Genomic DNA, 21479 nt, shown 5'->3' with positions numbered 1-21479 from the left:
ATTGTTTAGTGATATGTCTGCAGGACAAATACATTTCCTTCCTTTCCGAAAAAAAAAGGAAGTACTTTATTAATTATGATGAAACAATTTCTAAAAAATAATATTTAAGGCACAGGTGTACTAATCTTCACTTTAAAAATAAGAACAATTAGTGCACCCACTATAAAAGTCTTATTTTATGCCACGATGTATCACCACCCAGCACGATTAAAAAAAGACTTTTGCCTTAAAAAAAAAAAATTCTTATTTTAAACTTAAATTTTCTCAAAGCTTTAGCACTTAAAATTTTTCTTTATCCTGTACCAAAAAACAAATTCTCAATGATATTTAAGACTATACAAAAGGAGTAAGGAAGATGCAAGTTACTTGGTTTGTCTATTCTGGTACCATAAGTATCATCAGCAACAGCAGAGCAAGAAGAGGAGGAGCACCAACAAACTACTCATTAAATAAGGCTACATCTAGCTGAGGCACGTACTCACAGCAAGAGCAGCAAGTAGCCAGGAAGCACCACAGAAGAAGCAGTCACTTGGACATATGTCCACTAGTCTGACTCTATGGAGTCAAGAGAATGGAGACTGACTTGTATTCTGGAGCAACCAAAGCAGCTCATGATGCTGTGCTGGCTCTTCAACATCTCATCAGACAAACTTACAGCTCCAAACATCATCCTTCGTACAATCCTGCTTCTCTTACAGTGTTCTCTATTTAATTAAACAACACTAACATCCATCCATTCAGCCTGATGCTTCCCTGAGAATTCAACAAGTTCTGTTTAATGCCCATATTTTAGTATCTTTCAAAGCCATCTTATTTCTTATCTTCACAACCCCCCTTTTGATCCAGGCCATGACTGCTAAGCCAATCTAAATGTAGACGTCAGAATGACCTCTTTTTTTGCAAAGGACAAATATAATCACATCACTCTTTTGCTTAAGAAGCACTTCAATGGCTTTCTATTGCTTTTTCATCATGTCCAAATTCCTTATCCATGCTTCTTTCACGCCAACTGGCTGCATGTGCCATACTGAATTTCTTTCAGTTCTTACAATGACCACATCACCTCAATTTCTAAGACTTCGGGTGCTTAGGATCCTTTTTCATTCCCTTTCACCTTATCAACTTCTCATCTACCTTCTACCTTCCTAATTCAAAGAGTCATCATTGACAATTACTTCATCAGTGAAGTCACCCATGATACCTACAGTAAATGAGCTCTAGGAGATAAGTTCTCTGACCTCTCCCTATCATACTATTTATCATACTTCATTGTTGTTTATCTGTGTTTCCAGTAAGACTGAATCCCCAAAGCTTAGTGTAGTACCTATCACAATGCAGAAAATGAAAAACACAATTTTATGTAGATGAATGAGTGATACATATTTGTGGTTCTTAACAAATCAGTACAGCTGGACAATGGTGGCTCACACCTATAATCCTAGCTACCTGGGAGGCAGATCCCCAGATCAAGGTTCCAACCCAGCTTGGGCTAATAGTTTGCAAATCCCATCTTCAAAATAACAGGAGCAAAATGGATTGGATATGTGGCGCTTTGTAAGCGTGAAACCCTGAGTCAAACCCCAGTTCCACCAATAACTAAATGATAAAAAATTAGTGGGGGTTTGTGTATATAAAATAGGCTTACTTCATATGTTAGTGTTTAGCGGACTTTTTTATTATGTATCTTCAACCATCGCCTGAAGAACTTACCTTCATTTACTCTGCAAACTGAAACTCTCACGGTGCTATGAGCTGCCACCATGTCATGCAGCATAACATATTGCTGAAAGAAGAAAAAGCTGTTAAAAACTAGTCAATAATAATCCATTCCTCCAGACATTAAAAAGCAAGGTACTCAAAAATAAGGCACATTAACATTCCAAGTATGTATTACTCAGCCTTTATAAAATGTCAAGAGTCAGAGATTCAGGAATATTCATTGTTTTAGCTCAAAACAAAATACGAAGCACTTTAAAACTGGATTAGTACACATCTGAAATCTTAGCACTTGGAAGGGACACAAGGATTGTGAGTTCAAGGCCAGCTGAAGTTACATGTGAGACCATGTCTCCAAAAAAATAAAATAAAATTAAGGCGACATCCTGGGAAAACAAAACAAACAAACAAAAAAACCAATGTAACCAGCCTTTCAGCATTCTACAATTTCAGTCTGTGATAAGCAACTATAGATCCCTAAACCCTCTAAGTAGTCAAAAAACCTATCTTCAGCCGAGCACCTGTGGTTCACATCTTTAATCCTAGCTACTTGGAAGGCAGAGGTCAGAAGAATCATAGTTTGAGGCCAGCCTGGGCAAAGAGTTCTTGAGACTCTATCTCATAAATACCCAACACAAAAAAGGGCCAGTGGAGTTGCTCAAGTGGTAAGAGTGCCTGCCTTACAAGTGTGAGGGGATGAGTTCAAATCCCAATACCATCACACACACAAAAAAGGCAGAAGGATGTGTAAAATAACTACATGACTTACATGTTATATTAAAAAATGTAAACACAGTTCAGAAGCCTGTAGTAAATTTTGGCTTACCTTTCTAATGGAATACAGTGAGCTCACAATTGATACTATGGACATAACCACAATGGCGAGAGCATAGTAATAGTACTCATCAATGCTCCACAGTATAACACTGAACAGCTGGAAAATGTAAAATGGGTTGAGAACCTAAAAAACAAGATTTTTTTTAAGAAGTCAAATTGAGTGAGAAATGTTTAATCATGCAGATTCTCTACCTTTTCATTTGAGAAGTAGCCAATGAGACACTTAAAGGGTAAACTCTCTAGTACCTGAGGGCAACATGTAGCTCTACATGTTGTAAAGAGTAGGAAATTATGTTAGTATATTCTTCTTTACCATTAAACTACTAAAACATGGCTAAATATGCTTAATTTAAATTATCTGCATCCATTTGGATTCATATAAAACCAAAATACAGATTCAGTTAAAAAAACCAAAGTGTGTGAAACTAGCTGTTGTGCATTCTGCTTTAGTAATAATTTGTTTTCAGTAATTATTGTGCCCTTATCTAATAAGAACTATAAAACTTTTAGTCAAATGAAAATACTTACTTATTATGAACTCAAAATACAAATTTACTTACACATCAAAAGCTCACTGAAGTCCACAGGGAACAGAAATACAAGAAAATGTGTTAAACTCTTTTGTTTCCTCAAATGAAATTCTTAAGGATTTAATCTTGAATGCAAATAAGATAAGGGATCCCTGGAAATAACTTCAAATTCCCCAATTTCATGGTATTTTATCAACTTCATTAATAACCTCCCGATGCTTAAAACTGATGCTTCTACTTTTCAAACCACTTTCACATAGGTACTCCCATGTTACCTCAAAACCAAATGAGTTAGACTCATCCAATTTTGTAGAAAAAAGGACAGCAGAAAGAAATGTTTTCTAAATATCAAAGATGGTTACTGATGAGACAGCATTAAAAATCAGTCTTCCTGAATTCCAAATTGGAACATATGCTATGTTTATGAGCAACAGTACGTGGAACTAAGGAACTGATGGAAAACTGGTTATTTTTCTGAAGTACTCATCTAATACAATTAATTCTTTTATCTACAGCCAAAAGCCAGAACAAAGGTTGGCAAGCCTTTCTCTGCGAGACAGTTACTCACTGCCTTCCTCTCCATGCTTTATTCACACTGGTATGGCACTTACAACTAAACTCTCCCAGACTATAGTGCAAGTCCTCAAGGTCAATCATTATAGTGTGTTGATTTCCAAACTTCTTAGAAATGCTTAGTTTCCAATAATGCACGATGATATGCACCAGGTGAAAAACACATGGTAAACAAAAACAAAAAATTTTAAATAAAAACTAGATATCTATAATAAGACAGGGTAAATTTCACTGGAGGCATGGCTCAAGTGGTGGAACACCTGCCTAGCAAACACAAGGCTCTGAGGTCAAACCCCAGTGATATCAAAAAACAAATAGGCAAGATAGAGCAAGATTTAAATAATGTCTTGAAAGTTAGAAAAAAAAAAAAAAAGGGAAAAGGAAAAGAAGCCTACATAATAAAAATCAAAATTAAATAAAGTAATTTTTCATTTCCTAAATTCTTTGTTAGAGGAAAAAAAAATTTCTCTACGTGTCTTCCAAATAAAATAGGAAGCAAAGAGAAGTTAGGAAGCAGAAAAACAAAAATACTAAAAATTATTAAATTACAACTTTCCAAACTGACAAACCTATTGATCACAAATGTTGGGTTGTATGTATGTGTATAAATAAACTTACCTCTTTAATTAGAAGCTTAAGAACAGAAGGCACTTTCACAGCAATTTCATTTACTCCATAAAGCAATTTTCTATAACAGGAAGATAGAGGAATAGTGTTACACTGTATTATGTAATAGTATAATTTAGAAAGGCATTCCATTAGATAAGGTTCAAACCAGACTGCCTTAAAGTCATTTTTGTAAAAGTCTGTGTTATAAATGATTAAAATTCCCTACCTTCAGGGGGAAGTGGGGGTTTAAGAGAACAGTGGAGGGGGTGAATTCAAGAATGATATATTTGATATAGTGTAAGTACTTTTGTAAAAAAGTATCCCCACCCAGCACAATAAACTTAAAAAAAATTCCCTACCTCCAAAAACAATTATCTACAGTATTTAATTCAAAGAAGTTAATTCTGGGTAACTATACCATTTGCATTTTATTTCACTGTCTTACATCTTTACGTGTGACAAATGTCTTTCCCATTAGTCAGTAATAACCACCTCAGCAGAAGCCTCTTCTCCATCCTTGAACACAATAGGTCTTAACAAGGTTTGAATTACAATTAATGTTTTTGCAAAAGACTACATAAATTTGAGGAATCCTGTACTATTCTTCTAATAAGAATACTGCATTAAGTGTTTATTTCTAAGAACTGTATATTGACTTTTTAGAAAACGATGCTTTAAAAGTTGCTTAGGGCTTAGGGATGCAGCTCAGCAGTAGGGTGCTTGCCTAGTACACATGAGGTATCACTTCCTCGGTTCCAGTCCCAGCCTTGTTCTCCCCCCTTCCCCCCCAACCCCTGAGACAAAAAACTTCCACTTAATTCCTTACAACAGTACTTTCTATATGATAAACAGGAACTTCTGCCTTTTAGGCAGTGTAAGTTTGGAAGAACGTTTTTGTTGTTCCAACTATTTGAAAAACATCCTGCAGTAGTAGGAGAAACTTCTAATTTAATGTGAAGATGGTATTTATCTCTAAAATAGGTAACACACTGGCATACTTTAACAAATAACCCAATGCAAAAAGCCTGACTACAAATGTACAAATTTTCATTGTGGTAAATTTGAGCTCATGCTTAAAATTCCCAATATTTCAGAAAACCTAAGATGCTACCAATGTACAAAACATAGCATTATTTTATGTATGATCAAGATAAAATTTCTGTCAAATAAAGGTGATTCTCCAGCAACAATATGACACATTCCAATTTCAGGGGCAGCAAAATATTGGGAAATTTGCAATTTAGAATTGGTGAAATAACTTCAGGGATTATCATTGTTGATATCAGTTTTACTCAAATTATCAGTAAATTCTCAACTACTAGTCTATCATCTTTAAACACCTGCTAATACACATAGTTTACTATGTGGTAAAGAATTTATTACATATACTCCTGAATTTAGGAATTTTGAGAATAGAGCTAACTTTAGTTGGATAAAGATTACCTGTAGGCATGCATCCCCTTTGTCAGTCCTGCACTATGCTTTTCATAAATTGACGTACAAGAAACACCTTCATCCAGTCCCCTAAATAAATCCAAAGTTTTTACTTTAAACAAAGTTTAAAATATCCAAATTTCTTAATGCCTCATTTTTCTACATGCCTGATTTTAAAGTGTAACTTCCTCACAAATTTCTTAGAAATCCTTTACAAAAATTTAAGTATAATGGATAAGAATTTTAAAATCTCAAATTCTTAACGTAAACAATAATGAATGGTCTAATCTCAAACACTAGTTATCCATTGCATTTATCGTGTGTTAAGAAGGCTATAAATACAAGTCTATATAATATCATTATCTTTTAATACCGTGCCAAAGCTGTAAAAGACAGTAATTAAAATAAAATTTAAGATAAAGTATAACTTGAGAATTACAAACTAAAGATCAAAAATATTTTATCCAGTTTTTCCTGTACAACCTTAACTTCACACTAAGATTTTCTATTGATTTTCATCCATCTCCACAAAAGCACCAAATTCTCCCCTGAACCAATGTACAGATGCAGTAGAAATACAGAATTTATGAATCATAGATAACTGTAAGACCTGTAACAATCCTAACTGAGATCCAACTAACTTACCTACTTTTCTAAAATATCTTAATTATGCTTATTTTAACTGGGATACCAGACAGACAACTCTAAAGCAAAGAGAATCATACACATAACTTAGTTCCAATCCTCTTCCACTTTTTCCAGCTAGGAAACCTAAGTTCCGTAATTCACTGGTATCATTAGGATACATTCAAATTTTACAAGTTTCTATGTCTGACAGAGACCACACAGCAAATATATTTCACATCTTTTCCCCCAGAGTTTGGTAACTTCTCCAGAAGCAGTGATAAGCAGGGACCAGCATTAAACATTTTAACAAAATGGCAGCATATTGGCAATTTTTTTTAAAAAAGCAATGGTTCTTAATCAGGAAGGGTGTTTAGAACTAGGCATGTGAAAATGCCCACGCCATTTCCAGGATATTCTAATTCTTTAGTGTTTCTGGTGAAAAATCTAGGCATTGATATCCTAAATATTCATGTTTCTTATTTTTTACTGCTCAACTTATGAACTCTTTTGGCATGAGAAAGCAGTGATACTTAAATAAATGTTTGTAATAACCATTTTAACAACAGTAATAAATGTGGAGTCCTCAGCAAGCTAAAACTGGAGGATTGCTTGAGTCCGGGAATTCAGGGCCAACCTAGTCAACACAGCAAGACCCCACCTTTTAAAGAAAAACAAATCCAAACTTAGTACTTGTATAACTTGGAATTCTTCACCAAAAGAAAAAAAAAAAAAAAAAAGAAAAAGCTCTTCATAAAAAAATAAGTTTTAAGGGAATACTCCAATTTGTCCTACCCAAAGGCTACATATGGTAATGTTCCATTCTTTATCCAAACAGCAAAATTAAGTTTCTATTTGTTTATTTCTTGACTTCTCAAGTAACACTGGGTGGAACTGTCAACAAACTGGGAAATAACAATTCAGATATTATGAGATAAAACATAGAGGTTGAGGACGTAGCTCCGAGGTAGAGCCCCTGCTTATCAGCATGCTTAAGTCCCTATGTTTGATCCCTAGCCCAACACATACCATAAAAAATATCAAGGTCAAAAACATAGGCTATATGGTATACTCAAATTCACTTTAAGGTGAAAATGAAAGAACCCAAGACAGACAGACTTGGGATTTTGTTATTATACTACTTCCATTTTTTCTTTTTTTTTATATAGTCTTACTATGTAGCCCAGGCTGACCTCAAACCTCCTCCCTCAGCCACCCAAGTGCTGATATTATAGGCATTCACAATTACACCCATCTTGTTTCTAAATTTTATCCAAATTTTGCCAAGCTACAAGATGTAAGTAGGACTTACTTTAAAAAGGTCAATAACTCTTCAAATAACACTGGGGAGTTGTTAATGAATAAGTGAATAGAAGTTATGCAATAAAAACCTCCTTAATTTTATGTAACACTAGAATGGATTCTCTTTTATTAGAACATTTTCAGGACATTCAGAATATAACCCAAGCAAAAGAAAGATACTTACTTCAAGATATCAAAATTGTGAACGGTATCATTCCAGAAATATTTTACACTATGGTGGGTGAAATAACGAATCTGCAGAACACACACAAATGTGGTATCAAAGAGTTTATCATCCATCACTTATTGTAACATCTAATCTGTTTCTTCTGTTAATACCCAAATTATTACATTTAGTAGTAGGTATTTCATATGCATATAAATTTATCTCAAGCTGTAACTGCAAACACAAATTATAAGCTATATATAACAATGTAATATGTTAGGGGTGAATTCAACTATGATATTCTGTTAAAAACTTTAAATGTTACAATGTATCCTCAGTACAATAAAAAAAAACCTTAAAAAATTTGTAAAATGTTAACAATTCTAATTTTGAAGAAAGTTTGACAGGCGATCACAGTACCTGTTGTGATTGAGTCTCTGAATATTTACTCATCTCATGCCTAGTCTCTTCAGCTGGATTCTCAGTTAAGTGAACTGCATGGCCATTTGAAATCTTATTAGCTATAGATTTTGGATTAAAAAGTGAGTGATTTTCCAGAGAAAGCAAGCGAATTTTTGCACAAAACCACATTCTGAATTCATCCTTAGAAGAGAAAGGGAGAGAAGCCAATTTTCAGTTATGCATATTATATAACTGCCTATGAATTTTTGTGTGTGTGTGTGTGTGTGGAACTGGAGTTTGAACTCAGGGCTTCACACTTGCAAAGCAGGTGTCCTACCTCTTGAGCCACTCCTCCAGTCCCTGCCTGTGTATTTTAACTCCCCCCTCCCCACCACCACCACGTTTTTTTTTTTTTTTTTTTTTAAAGTTTCTCCTGCCGGCTCCACTGCTGAGATGCAGACAGGCTAAGGGTCACTGAGAAATGCCTAAGTCCCACTCTTTATATACTTTTTTTCTAATTGAAAAATCTTCATTTTCTACTCAATAAATTTTAAATAATACCAAAAAGATGAATAAATTTACACAAAGTACTTTCCATTGCTCACCAATTTTATGACATACTTCACAAACATTAATATATTCCATAAAAGATCACAATTCTTTAATTTACAATCTATATCCTGAACACTAGCTATTAAGGCCCCTTATAAACTGCTTCCAATTAGGGTATTTTAAAAAATCACCTGGCATACAACAGAGTCATATAGTAGATAGGCAGCTGGCCTCTGCAAGCCACAGTCCAGTCAATGAGAGACCTGGGCTATATCCCTAGCCAAGTCTAATCTCTCAGGGTGGGCTGAAGACACAGCGCAAATGTATAGCACTTACCTAGCTAGCATGTACAAGGATGTGGGTTCAACCCTTAGTGGGGTGTGGGAAGGAAGGGAGGAAGGGAGGGAGGGAGGGAGGGAGGGGGGAAGGAAGGGAGGGAGGGAGGGAGGGAGGAAGGAAGGGAAAGAAAGACTTCAGACCCAAATATTTTGAAAATATAGACTGTATAAAAACTTTAAAAAATAAAAAAAAAGTAGACTGAACATTCCCCATATTCTGGCAGTATGTTCCATTCATATATTATTTTTAACAAGGCACACACAAAAACATTATTTTACTCCTTGAATATTCAGCTTCCAGTAAATGGACTTACAGTTGTCCTCAGCAGCACTACTTCACAGTCTTTAACTGCAGCTCTAATACAAGTCGCTTTCACCCGCCACTCAGGCATCCAGTAAAGGAGGAGGAGAAGGAACCCGCCAGTGCAAATCACTCCTAAAGAAACTAGGGCAAGCTTCCAGCGACTCAAATTATAACCATAAATCTCCTGCATAAACACAGTGATCACATGATTAATTAACAAATGATATGGCAGATGAATTCAGATTTCCATTGTTTCCAAGATGGGTATTACCATCTTGTCATAGTAACTGTATTTGCTCAATCTAAAATTCACCTTTAAATTTTGTTTACAAGTTCACGGTCAAATTATACTCTTAATAATTCAATTTGTTGATATTTACACTTTTATGGTTTTACACTTGATCTCAGCCAAAAGGCTGAGAAACAATTTTTTATGGTTTTATATTTGACAGGTTTAATAAGTTATTTGCTACTAACAGTTCATTCATATTTAATGTTTCTAACAATTTTTACTTTTAATTCTTTTAACTGACAATGAAATGAGGCAGGACTTTCACAAACAAGCTTTTTGTTTTGCAGTACTTTTAGATGTATAAAGTTAAAATACCAGACTTCTTCTAGACCCTGCAGACCACTCATCCAGTCCCCCTAGTGTTTTTTTGTTTTTCTTTTTTTGCAAATGAAGGACTGTGTTTATACCAATCATGGCACAGTCCCTCATGCTAATGAAGGAGGGTGTTTGTATCAATTACAAGCATTCTGTTGTCCCCTTCTGGCCTGGGCAGAAATGGCTGCAGAGTCATCTAGAGTTCACCAAGGCTTGCAATGGCAAAAAAGTCTAGTGCAAGCTGTTTGAAACAGTCCTTGCTGGGACCATGCATCAAGAAGCCCGCATTGTGCTTCAGCAGCAAGCAGCTGTGGTTGTCATGTAGCTTCCTCAAGGCATCCACGGAGTGTCAAAGCAGCCAGCGCAGGCATGACAGTCCCCCTAGTGTTAACATCTCAGTACATTTGCCAAATGATTAGTAAACTGCTGTATTATTATCAACCACATCCAAAATTAAAGTTTCACCAGTTTTCCCACTAACATCTTATTTCTATTCCAGGATATAATCCAAAATATCACACTGCATGAAAATATCTCATTTGTTGAGATGGGGTCTCACTAACTTTTTCCCTGGGCTGTCCTTGAACAACAATTTTCCCAAACTCCAACTCCTAAGTAGCTGAGATTATAGGGGTGAGCCACCATACCCAGTTGGGATAGGCTTTACCTTTTTTTTTTTCCAATATGCTAATTGTCCCAATAGTACGGTGACTAATCAATTTAACCCCCTGACCCAAATTATTTCAAATGTTCCTGTTACAGACACAAAGAAGGGTTGTTAGGTATAACAAATCAAAATGTGGAAGGCCTAGTTAAATTTAAATTTCAAATAAGCAGTGCAGGTGGAGTGACTCAAGTGGTAAGAGTACCTGCCACTCAGGGCTCTCTAAGTTCAAAACCCCAGTACCACCAAAAATTTAAAGATATTAGTATAAACTTCAAATGAGCAACAAGTTTGTTTGCTCCATAGCACATTCAGGACATACTTCTACCAAAAACTTTTTCCTTGACTATCTAAAATTCACATTCAACATGTCACCTTGTATTTTATCTGACACACAGCTCTGATCCCACCCAACAGAGTTGAAAAGTTTTTTTTTCCTTAAAATTAAGATCATTTTTCAACTTTACAAACCAAAATTAAAGACATTTTCATTTGAGATTATACTAGTGTAATGACGTATCACCAAATACAAAAACATACTTCATCCCCCTGAGTTTTATCAGCTTACAAGTGAAAAAGGAATCACACTATAACCAGCAAATAGAGGTATTACATAATCTCAATTCAAAAACAATTGGGACGAAGAAACTCACTGATTCATCTGTTAATGTTTTTTATTGTTATTTTTATTTTTTTGATAGTATTGGGGTTGAACTCAGGGCCTGGCCTTTGCTAGACAGGCATTCTACCACCTGAATCACACCCCAGCCCTGTTGATTTTTTTTTTAATTGTCTTTTCTACTACTGAGGATACTAAATTCCAGAGAAAAATTCTTCAAACTTCACAAGTAAATTATGAAAGCTAGTTACCATTTCATCTTCTTGACCCTGGTTGATAGTCTTCCTTTCTTCTTTGTCCATATCTACAGTGGTCTGAAATGTCTTGTGCTTCACAACAGTTGAAGGTAACTGAGGAAAGAAAAGAAACAAATGTTTTTTAAAATCTTCAGTAAATTAATTTAATTGTCAATTGTCTATCATACTATCAAAATGTTCTTTGAAAATATTTTTGTTAAATTTGAATTCTTCCAAACCAAGAACACTTGTTTAAGAAATATTAATTCTAATACATGGATCAAAGTTCAATTGTTATTTTAAATAGCTATTAAAGTGCCAGTTGATTGGTATGCCAGTTCTTAAACCTGCATTACTTAATACCATAAAACTCAGCATATTTCATCTATACCTGTTGTAGCAGGTATAAATTGAGAAACTATTATAGCATCTTCCTTTTTCATTCCCCAGATTCAGGGAAATAACCTTATTTAACTACATTGAGCTTAGACACTCTACAAAACTGAATTTATTCTTTGAACTATAGTAAAAAGAAGTACTACACCAGCAGGGAAACCAACCCCAAAACCTCTCTGATTATTAATGACCCAACGAATACCTGCTGAGCATGTTACACCATGGAAATTCTGAATCTATCACTATGACAGGAGTACTCTTAATGGACAGCACTCAACTGACCCTCCCTGCCTCCTTCATTTCAAAGTATACTATATAACATGACTGCTCCTAACTATCCATGAAGCATTAAGCCCAATGACATAGCTTTTCCATTTTTCTCTGTATTTCAAAAATCAAATATTCAGGCACCTATTGGAGATTTGCAAAATGTAAAAATGATACCATTTTTTTTGCGATAGTTTTTGTTTCTTAGAAATATTTCCAGGAAAATGTTACCTAACATATAAGAAGATTTATTCTTACATTTTAATAATTTACTAAATACATCAAACCAAGACTAATTTTCATAGAAAGGAAGAAGTTCCTGGGGAGCCCCAGTCTTGGCACACCAATTACGTTTTGACATGTAGATTATACTGACAACAACAGAAATAGGGCAATCCAGTCTAAAGTCTCCCTGCAGAGCATGGGGGCTGCTGGAGAAGCCCTGGGGAATCAATTTCTTCTAGTCTGAACAGGTTGCTGAAAGCAAATAAAGCTCTAAATTTCCCCTACTTTTTCATAACAGCAAGAAACTGGAAGAAACCTGAGTCAATCAATAGACATTTCCATTTAACCCACAGCAACCCTCTACCTGGCTTTGTACTAGATGCTGTTATTGTTGTAATAAGGATTGGTCATTTTAGTAATGATTGGTAACTAAGTCACACTAATTACAGCCAGTGAGTTCTGCATCCATGGGTTCAATTAACCATGGATCAAAAATAAGAGAAAAAGCCGGACACAGTGCTCACACCTATGATCCTAACTACTCAGAAGGTGGAGATGGGGACGATCAGGAAGGCCAGCCCAGACAGAAAAATCTCCAGATCACCTGATTCAACAGTTATAAAGCTGGGTGTGGTGACCCAGCTAAGATGGAAGCATAAATAGGAGAATAGTTATTCCATAACAACTAAAGCAAAACTATATAGAGAACATTTGAGGGCAAAAACTGCATCTGTAATAAACATGTACAGACTTCTTCCATCATTATTCTTCAAATAATATAGTAGCCAACTGCTTACACAGCATTTGCATTGTATTAGGCCTATAATGTACATGTGCTTTACAGGAAGTTATGCATGGATTCAATACAAATACTACATTGCTTTATAAGGGATTTGAGCATCTTCAGATTTCGGTATCTGAAGAAATTCTGAATCAATCTCCACAGAAACTGACAGAAAACCATATTTAAAATATCAGGATTTTGGGGGGGTTGTTTGTTTTGGCTTTTCAAAACAGGGTCTCACTATTACATCTCAGTCCAGCTTTGACCTGAGATCCTCCTGCGTCAGTCTGATAATGAGGAGATTACAGGTACGTGCCACCACAGCCAGCAAAACATCAGTTTTAACTACTAATATATCAATAGATTTAACTGACATAAACAAAAGTTCTTTAACAGCCACAATCATTTTCAAAATTATAAAAGGATTTGTCTGAATCCAAAGAGCCCGAGAATTACTGCATTAAAAGGAGGCTGATCTCTGGAGAACACAATGGGAATTACCTCCCTCGTTTCAGATTCCATATTTCTACTCATCTGTCCAAGGTACAGTCAGTTTGACAAAGGACACTCAATACGAGACAGACGTGCTAAGATAGTAAGGCTATTTCTTACATAAAACAAATATTCAGGTAAAAGCCAAATAAAGAATTTTAAGTTAATCTCATACATAACATTTCTTGATGTATCATCAACCAATCAATAAAAACGTTGGACTCGGGTGTCATTGTGGCAATGAGGAAGTCTTAAAGGTATCTGGTCCAGTTTCTTTCTCCAAAACAAGGCACACTACTGTTCAAAACCCTGTAGGCAACTTGAGAACTGCTGCAGTGCATGAGCCCTAAAACATACTATTAAGAGTTATTTCCATACAGTAATGATAATCCATCAAATCAATATGACTTGAAGTGGCACATATTCTCAAGGGCTACGCCTGCTACTGTAAACTATGGAAAGATAAAGCAAGCCCAAACTCTCCCTGTGAAAAAGATCAGTAGACATTGCTTGATTGTGTGGGTATAGGTAGTCCATCAAAGGATAAGAAAAAGACCCACTGATCATAACACTGTCCCACTAAAGAATACCAGGCTAGGATGGGAGGGTAATCTGGCTGCGACATCTGTCACCCCGTTGATCACCAGGGTTGATCTGTCTGGCTAACCTGATGTCCCTGTCTTCCCTCACCACTCCATGTGCTCCCCTCCCAAATTGTGCACTCAGTGCAAGAGGAAGGGCCAGGACTGTTCTTCAGTCCAGGGTGCCTGAGTAGCTGTGCTTCCCTACTAGAACCTCTCAACATGCTCTCAAGAACACTGGATTAGGCTGGGGTTCTTAACCTTCAGTCTGTGATTGTTTCTTAGGCTCTGGAAATGAATCTACGTTGATCACTCTGGATTCACTGGGGTCAATTTTGATAACCAATTTTGATCCTCATTTCCCATCACCAGCACCTATAATATGTTTCTTGGGGAGAAAACTAATTCAAATTTTTATAGAGAGATTTTGGTTTTCAATCAAGATGGAATACAGAGACCAGATATGCCCGCCTGGATAAAACAGCAATAAAACGGACAAAATGTATAATGGTTTTCAAGAACTTGGATATTGGGCAATGAAGAAAACTGGTAACTGAGAGCTGTGAAGCATACTAGGTGAGCTCTACAATTGTTCTAATTTATTAAGAGGAGTTTGCCCACAAAAAGGGGAAAACAGAATCCAAACAGAACACAACAGCTTCCCCACGTTGATGAGACAAGGCTGGGAGTGTGGGGAGGCACCAAAGCAACAAGGTTTGTAGGTCACATCACCAGAAGAGAGATCTGCATAAAGAAAGAAAAACAAAGGTCTACAAGATGGTCTACCTCTCTAGTGAGTACTGCCCAACACTTGTTAAGAAATTACCAAAGGCCAGGGAAAAATGTCACCCAAAATGATTATGGGGAGGAAACTACCAGTGTTCACACAAGTCTGGGAATAGTATCCCTTACCCCCAACCAGAATGGAAAACTCCATTAGCCACAAGGGATCAGGGAGACTATTCAAAAGGCTTTTGCTTCACTAGTGGAATAAAATTAGCCCCAAACAAAGCTGCTCTAATTCTACCTAGTAACACTCAAAAACAAGACCTGAAACATTTTTAAAAAGAACCGGACACCAGTGGCTCTCGCCTGTAATCCTAGCTACTCAGGAGGCAGAGATCAGGAAGATCATGGTTCGAAGCCAACCCGGGCAAATAGTTTGTGAGACCCTATTTCAAAAAAAAACCCATCACGAAAAATGACTGGTAGAGTGGCTCAAAGTGTAGTGCCTAAGTTCAAGCCCCAGCACCACAAAAAGGAGAAGAAAAAAAAAAAAGTGGAATAATAAACCTGGCAAATAAAATTGTTCCCAATTTTACTACCTAACAGAACAAAGTTTAGGATATTTACTATAATAAAAAAAATCATTAAATACCCATTATGTCACAATGTCTAACATCCAATTAAAACTTAACGGGTACCAGGTACTGGTGGTTCACACCTGTAATCCTAGCTACTTAGGAGGATGAGACTGGGAGTAGTATGGTTCGAAGCCACCCCAGGCAAAAGTTCACAAGACCACATCTCAACAAATGGCTAGGCATGGCGGTATGCACCTGTCATACAAGCTACATGGCAAGGGGATAGGGAGCCTGAGATTGGGAGGATCAGGGTTCCAGGTCAACCCTGAAAAATGTTTCTAAGACCCCATCTCAAGAGAAAAAAAGTTGGGCATGGTGGTACTTGCCTGTCATCCCAGCTACAGTGGGAAGTGCAAAATAGGAGGATTGTGGTACAGTCTTGCCTGGGCAAAAAGTGAGACCCTATCTCACTTTTAAAATAATCAGAGCAAAAAGGGAAGGAGGCATGATTCAAGCAGTAGAGCATCTGCCAACCAAGCATGAGCCCTAAGTTCAAACCCCAGAATCACAGGGAAAAAAATAACAGGCACAGAACAAACTACAATCAGTAATGAGAAATTAAACGAAAAGAAAAAGACTCAAAATTGATACAGATGGTAAACAAAAATATTACGACATTTACTGTAACTATTCCACAGATTCAAAGAGTAAGAAGTAAGTAGAGACATGAAAATATGAAAGAACCAAATTGAACTGAAGATGAGAAGTAAAATGTCTGAGGCCAGTATGCAGGCTCATGCCTATGAGCCTCACTCCTCTGGTGACAAACATCAGGAAGATCACATCTGGAGGCCAGTGTGGGCAAAAAGTTAGCAAGACCCCATCTCTACCACTAAAAAGCTGGACATGGTAGCACATACCTGTCATTCCAGCTATGTGGGAAACATAAATAGAAGGATTTTGATCCAGGTCAGCCCATGCATAAAAGCGAGACCCTATTCAAAAAGTAACCAAAGCAAAAAGGGCTAACAGTGCGGCTCGAGTGGCAGAGTGACTGTGTAACAAGGCCAAGGCCCTGAATTCAAACCTCAGTAGCAACAAAAAGGTAAAATGCTGAGATGGAAAGTATACTAAGAGGATTAAAAACAGATTAGATATTGCGAAGACATAGTAGACACTATCAAAAAAGAAAACTAGAGAGAAAGAAGATAGAGGAAAAGCACAGAAACGGCAGCATCAGCAAGCAGTGAGATATAAAGCACCCTGATATTCATGTAAGATGAACAGGAGAGGAGAACCAAACAATGTGTGATGAAATAATGGCAAAATGTTTTGCACTGCAGATGAAAATTATAATGCAACAGATGGAAGAAATTCAAATAATGCTAAGCATAGAAACATTAAGAAGCAACACCAAGGAATGTTCTCAAACTGCTCCAAATAAGTGATGGAAAAAAAAAGTTCTAAGAGCAACTAAAGAAAAAAAGGCAAATTACTCCTGGAGTAAACACTGAAGGGAAACCAGGGAAGAAATCAATGAAATAGTAGAGAAAAGCTAATGAAACCAAAAGCTGGTTCTCTGATACCCAATAAAATCGATAAATTCTACCTAGACACACATCAAAAAGAGAAAATTGGAGGAGGGAGATGCAAACTACCAGTATCAGAAATACCAGGAAGTGATGCAGCATCACTTCTGCAGGTATCAGCAAGCTAACTGACTTTATACCAATAGACTAACTTTTCTGTAGGTTTGAAGTTACTTCCAAATATAAAATTTTTAAATTAAAATCCCATCTTTACTGCTCAAGGGAATGGACATTAAAGCTGAATTAAAAGCTGAGTGAATAGATGTATGTTGGTTCACTGTACTCATCTTTCTACATTTTAACATATCAAAATTTTCCATAATAAAAAGCTTTTAAAATAAATAACATAAACTCACCCATCTCAAGTTTTTAGATAGAAAAAAAAATTCAGAAGATACTCATTTCTGGCACTAAGGCATATTCTTGAGAAAGCTACCTCCAAAGGCTTCCAAACCAAAGCTTAACCTACTGTGCACCAGGCATTATCTTTAAACTCCTTCAACTCACCTAACTTTTGCTTAGTTTTCGAATCTTACTCTTCTTCACCCTTATATCTTTAACTGCTGTCTAGAAATATAAATGTACTTTCCACTTTTATGAATTCTAATTTTATCTATGCAGAATGTATTAGTGGATAAATAAGCATGTGATTTAAGGTTTAAGAAAAGGAACTACCATTAAAATCCAGTGTTTTCATTAAGCTCATATACTTGTAACTATCTAAAAACTTTTCTCCAAATCCCTTGAAGGAATTCACCTCAGTCCAGCATAGCAATATTCTCATTTCCTATGCCACAATTAAAACACAAAGAGTCTACTTTTTAAATAAGCTCTAGGTAATTTACTGCCTATTACAATGTATTTTCCTACTTCTCTAAATACAATTGTTGACCACATTATCTTTACTATTTCTACATTTCTCTATAATTTTGTTCCTTAAGACAAAATTCTCAAATTTTTCCAAAGTTAAAATGCTAAGAATAACTTAGATATAAAATTGTTCTTTAAGGCTCCAATTATTTACTTAAACACATTCCACACCTCATAGGGAATTACCAAGAAATCACCCTTCACCTAAACTTTTAGAAAACTCCAATGAGATAACAATTCCAACATTGCTCACTTTTAAAACACATGCAAACTGTAAATGTATATTTAAATTTTGAAAACATGTACATAAATAGAAAGCCTTTAATATTATTCCAATGACTCCATTCATAAATATATTTAAAATATTTTAAAATACACTGCTTATCAAGATGCATATTAAATACTATTGTATATCTAATTAGACATTTGAAGCATTAATAGCAAAGTTCAAAGTATAACTTTGGTGGTTTGTTGGAATGAATGTGTTTTTAATCCAGTCAATTTCAACATCACAGAAAATAAAGAAATTTTCTTACCAATAATACTATATCATCACTCCTCTCAAATGCAGATATAAGGGCTTTCAAGTGCTGGCTCTTAAGAAAAAATAAAAGTAAGCATAAAAATTCATTCAAATGAGAATTTTATGCCAAATTATCTGTTTGGGGCCTGTTTAAACTACTTTCAAAATGGTTTAAGGAATTAAAATTTAGGATTTTTTAATTCACCAAGTTTAAATGCTTTTAAAAGCTATAAGTTTCTGCCATCTGACTAGCACTGGCAGAGCTCCTATCTGAATAAATCGTAGCTCACTGAGGTTCCAATTCCACAGTGCATGTCTGAGTCTTGATGCTATCTAAATAGCAAAGAGCTTATAGGCTATTGTGCTTAACCAAACCCTTCCTTGAATTTATAATGAACTGACTTTCTGTGTAAGTTAAAAAAGCAGTACAGGACAAAGCAAAGCTATCAGGAATAAATCCCACTCAATTTAATATAGTGCTTATTTTTTCAAGTTCACCTACTTTTTTTTCACATTATGTAACTGCCAAGGGCCATTTAAGGTAATCTTTAGCCCAGGCTAAAAAGTTGGTTAGATCTCATTTCCTAAAACAAGTAAATTGGTTTAAACAGGCATAGAAACCCCCAAGCCTCTGTCATCTGTGCTTCAAACCTGAGCTTTTAACAATAATATTGAGTCAGGAATTCGGCTCAGTAGACACACAAGTACCTAACAATACTACTATGTAGTTTGGGTGTTTAAAAAAAGGATAATCTACATATGTGTCTGGAATTTCACAAGGTGATTTAGAAAATGATCTGTAACTCAAGAAAACATCAAGCAAAGGAATTTTGAATAATAAATTCTTTACTTCAACTTGTACTACTCAAAATTCACAAAAACTAAAAAACCATAGAGGAAATTTAAGCAACTGAATTTTTCAATGGTATTTTTATATACACTTCTGGAGTTTTAAAAATTAAAACTGCATTATGATTCTGGAACATCTTGGATTGTTGAATGAAAGGAATCATTCAACTTCATTCTGTAGTTCTAGATTTTTTTGTTGCAAATTAATAATACTAATGTTAAGATTTAAAAACCCAACTTTAAGCCACATAAGCAAAGGGTGTTTCATCACAGCTAGCATTCTGAAAATTATTTTATTTTCAATGTATACCTTCTCTACAGCAACTAAAATTATCTTCTATAATTCAAAAGCAGCTTTATCTTTTGCAACTGAAACAAACTATGCCAATACAGATAAAATCCTAATCCTATTCATTGAACAACCTCAATTTTAATATCTATACAAATACTTAAGTAAAAAGAATGAAAAAAATCTGAACCTTCCAACTACAGTAACCAAATTATAACAACTCTTTATGAGGACAAGACTTAAAACTTCAAGCCACCTTCTAACAATGAAAATGACATAATATAACTTAATGAATACATGGAAATTTAATAAGGATACCAGCTAAATTTTAACAAAGCTCTACTCAATACCCATTTTATCATTTCCCATCTTGGACTTTCTCTTAGAATACAAGCTTTTGTTTCTGTGTTTAGGCTGAAGGAAAACCATTGTATCCAACATACACCAAACCAAGATTGTATTTACATTTGTAAGGTGAAGTCTTTGTGTAATTACACTTTTTTGTATGTTAAAAAACAATGTGATTGCTACAAGGAAATAAGCTGTATTTAGGAAAGATAAGATGTATTAGGATCAATATAAAGAGTGAGTTTGGACTACCACTCTTGCATACACCTTTATCACTTTTACTACATACATCTTCAAGAAATCAACTCTTTCATTCAGAGGCAGTCCACATAGTAAAACTGTCATCATGAGACAAAACAGTAGCTTTTTGTCTAATTATAAAATACTAGCAAAAAGGGGAGAATTTACCTTTGGACTAACAAGATCTACATTTTACTTTTTCTTTATAAAAAAGGAGCTATGTAAAAATCATTTATACACATAATAAAACATTTTGCATTTTTAAAATATCTACTTACGTGAATGAAAGATTTTTCTATTTCACCTTCTCAAGCTACTCTGGTCCTAAAGCTTTCATACGTTCTCTTAAATCTTTCTCATCTATGTGACTTTTCTAAACCCCACATTCAAAGTTATGAAAGTATTATGACTAGATATATTTCAAAATCTTGCCATCCATTATGAAAACTACAACAGCAGAAGACAGACTTGTCCCATAGACTACAATAATTAAAACTGGCAGGACCAAACTGGCCTAGAAAGAAAACTGCCACCTATTCCTAAAGAAGGCCAAGTATATCAATAAATGACAATGGCTGCCTATGGGTTGGGGTAGGAGTGAGGGAAACTATAAAGAAGAGTGGATAGTTGGTTTAACATATCCACTAACTTCTGCTTCTACAATGAACGGCCAACCCTGCATTGAACTATGGCCCTCAAAACACTTTCTGGTGTTCTATAGACCTTCTCCAGTCGTTTTGCCTTGGGCAAGAGAAGCAAGTCGTTCTGAAGGCTCCTTAAACAAGTACACTGCCCTCCCTACCTTTTTGCCATTTATTTACTTTATATTTTATTTTATTTTTGGTAGTACTGGCGTTAGAACTCAGGGTTTCCCACTGCTAGACAGGTGCATACCTCCAGCCCCCGCCTCTTTTCTTTAAAAAAATAAAAGACGACAAGGACTCACTCTATAGCTCTAGTTGGCTTTAAACTTGCAACCCTTCCTATTGCCTCAGCCTCCCAAAGGCTAGAGTTACAGGCATGTATCACCAAGTCCAGCTAACATGCATATTTCTATTAAGCTACAGTTGATTAAATTTATTTTTACCTTGTTTATATTTTGGCCCAGCTGAGGAAAAGTGTTATTAGCCCATAATGTAGGTAAATTGCAACAAATTCTTATTTTATCAAACTAATTCATCTGTAAGAATTAAGTGAGCATATCTACCA

The 21479-nt window shown here is 35.5% G+C and overlaps 1 protein-coding gene across 8 annotated transcripts in view; it reads right to left on the bottom strand.

The window, feature by feature from the left end:
• The window catches only part of Atp13a3 (ATPase 13A3), an 80248-nt gene that overhangs the window by 44353 nt on the left and 14416 nt on the right, over positions 1 to 21479 (bottom strand). For 5 of the 8 annotated variants that reach the window (XM_020186749.2, XM_074073495.1, XM_074073494.1 and 2 more), the window contains 8 exons: positions 11529 to 11627; positions 9398 to 9571; positions 8212 to 8394; positions 7810 to 7880; positions 5709 to 5789; positions 4275 to 4344; positions 2543 to 2677; positions 1711 to 1783 (listed from right to left, as the gene is read on the bottom strand). In XM_020186749.2, coding sequence (XP_020042338.1) covers positions 1711 to 1783; positions 2543 to 2677; positions 4275 to 4344; positions 5709 to 5789; positions 7810 to 7880; positions 8212 to 8394; positions 9398 to 9571; positions 11529 to 11579 — 838 coding nt within the window. In that variant the 5' untranslated portion in view covers positions 11580 to 11627. Of the gene's footprint in view, positions 1 to 1710; positions 1784 to 2542; positions 2678 to 4274; positions 4345 to 5708; positions 5790 to 7809; positions 7881 to 8211; positions 8395 to 9397; positions 9572 to 11528; positions 11628 to 18557; positions 18618 to 21479 lie in introns of all 8 variants that reach the window. The other 3 variants (XM_074073493.1, XM_074073492.1, XM_020186752.2) reach the window with 2 other exon arrangements.

This window comes from Castor canadensis, chromosome 5 (genome assembly GCF_047511655.1).
Source record: "Castor canadensis chromosome 5, mCasCan1.hap1v2, whole genome shotgun sequence".
Taxonomy (NCBI): domain Eukaryota; kingdom Metazoa; phylum Chordata; class Mammalia; order Rodentia; family Castoridae; genus Castor; species Castor canadensis.
The sequence above is the reverse complement of the archived record's forward strand: the minus strand, read 5'-3'. Positions and strand labels throughout refer to the sequence as shown.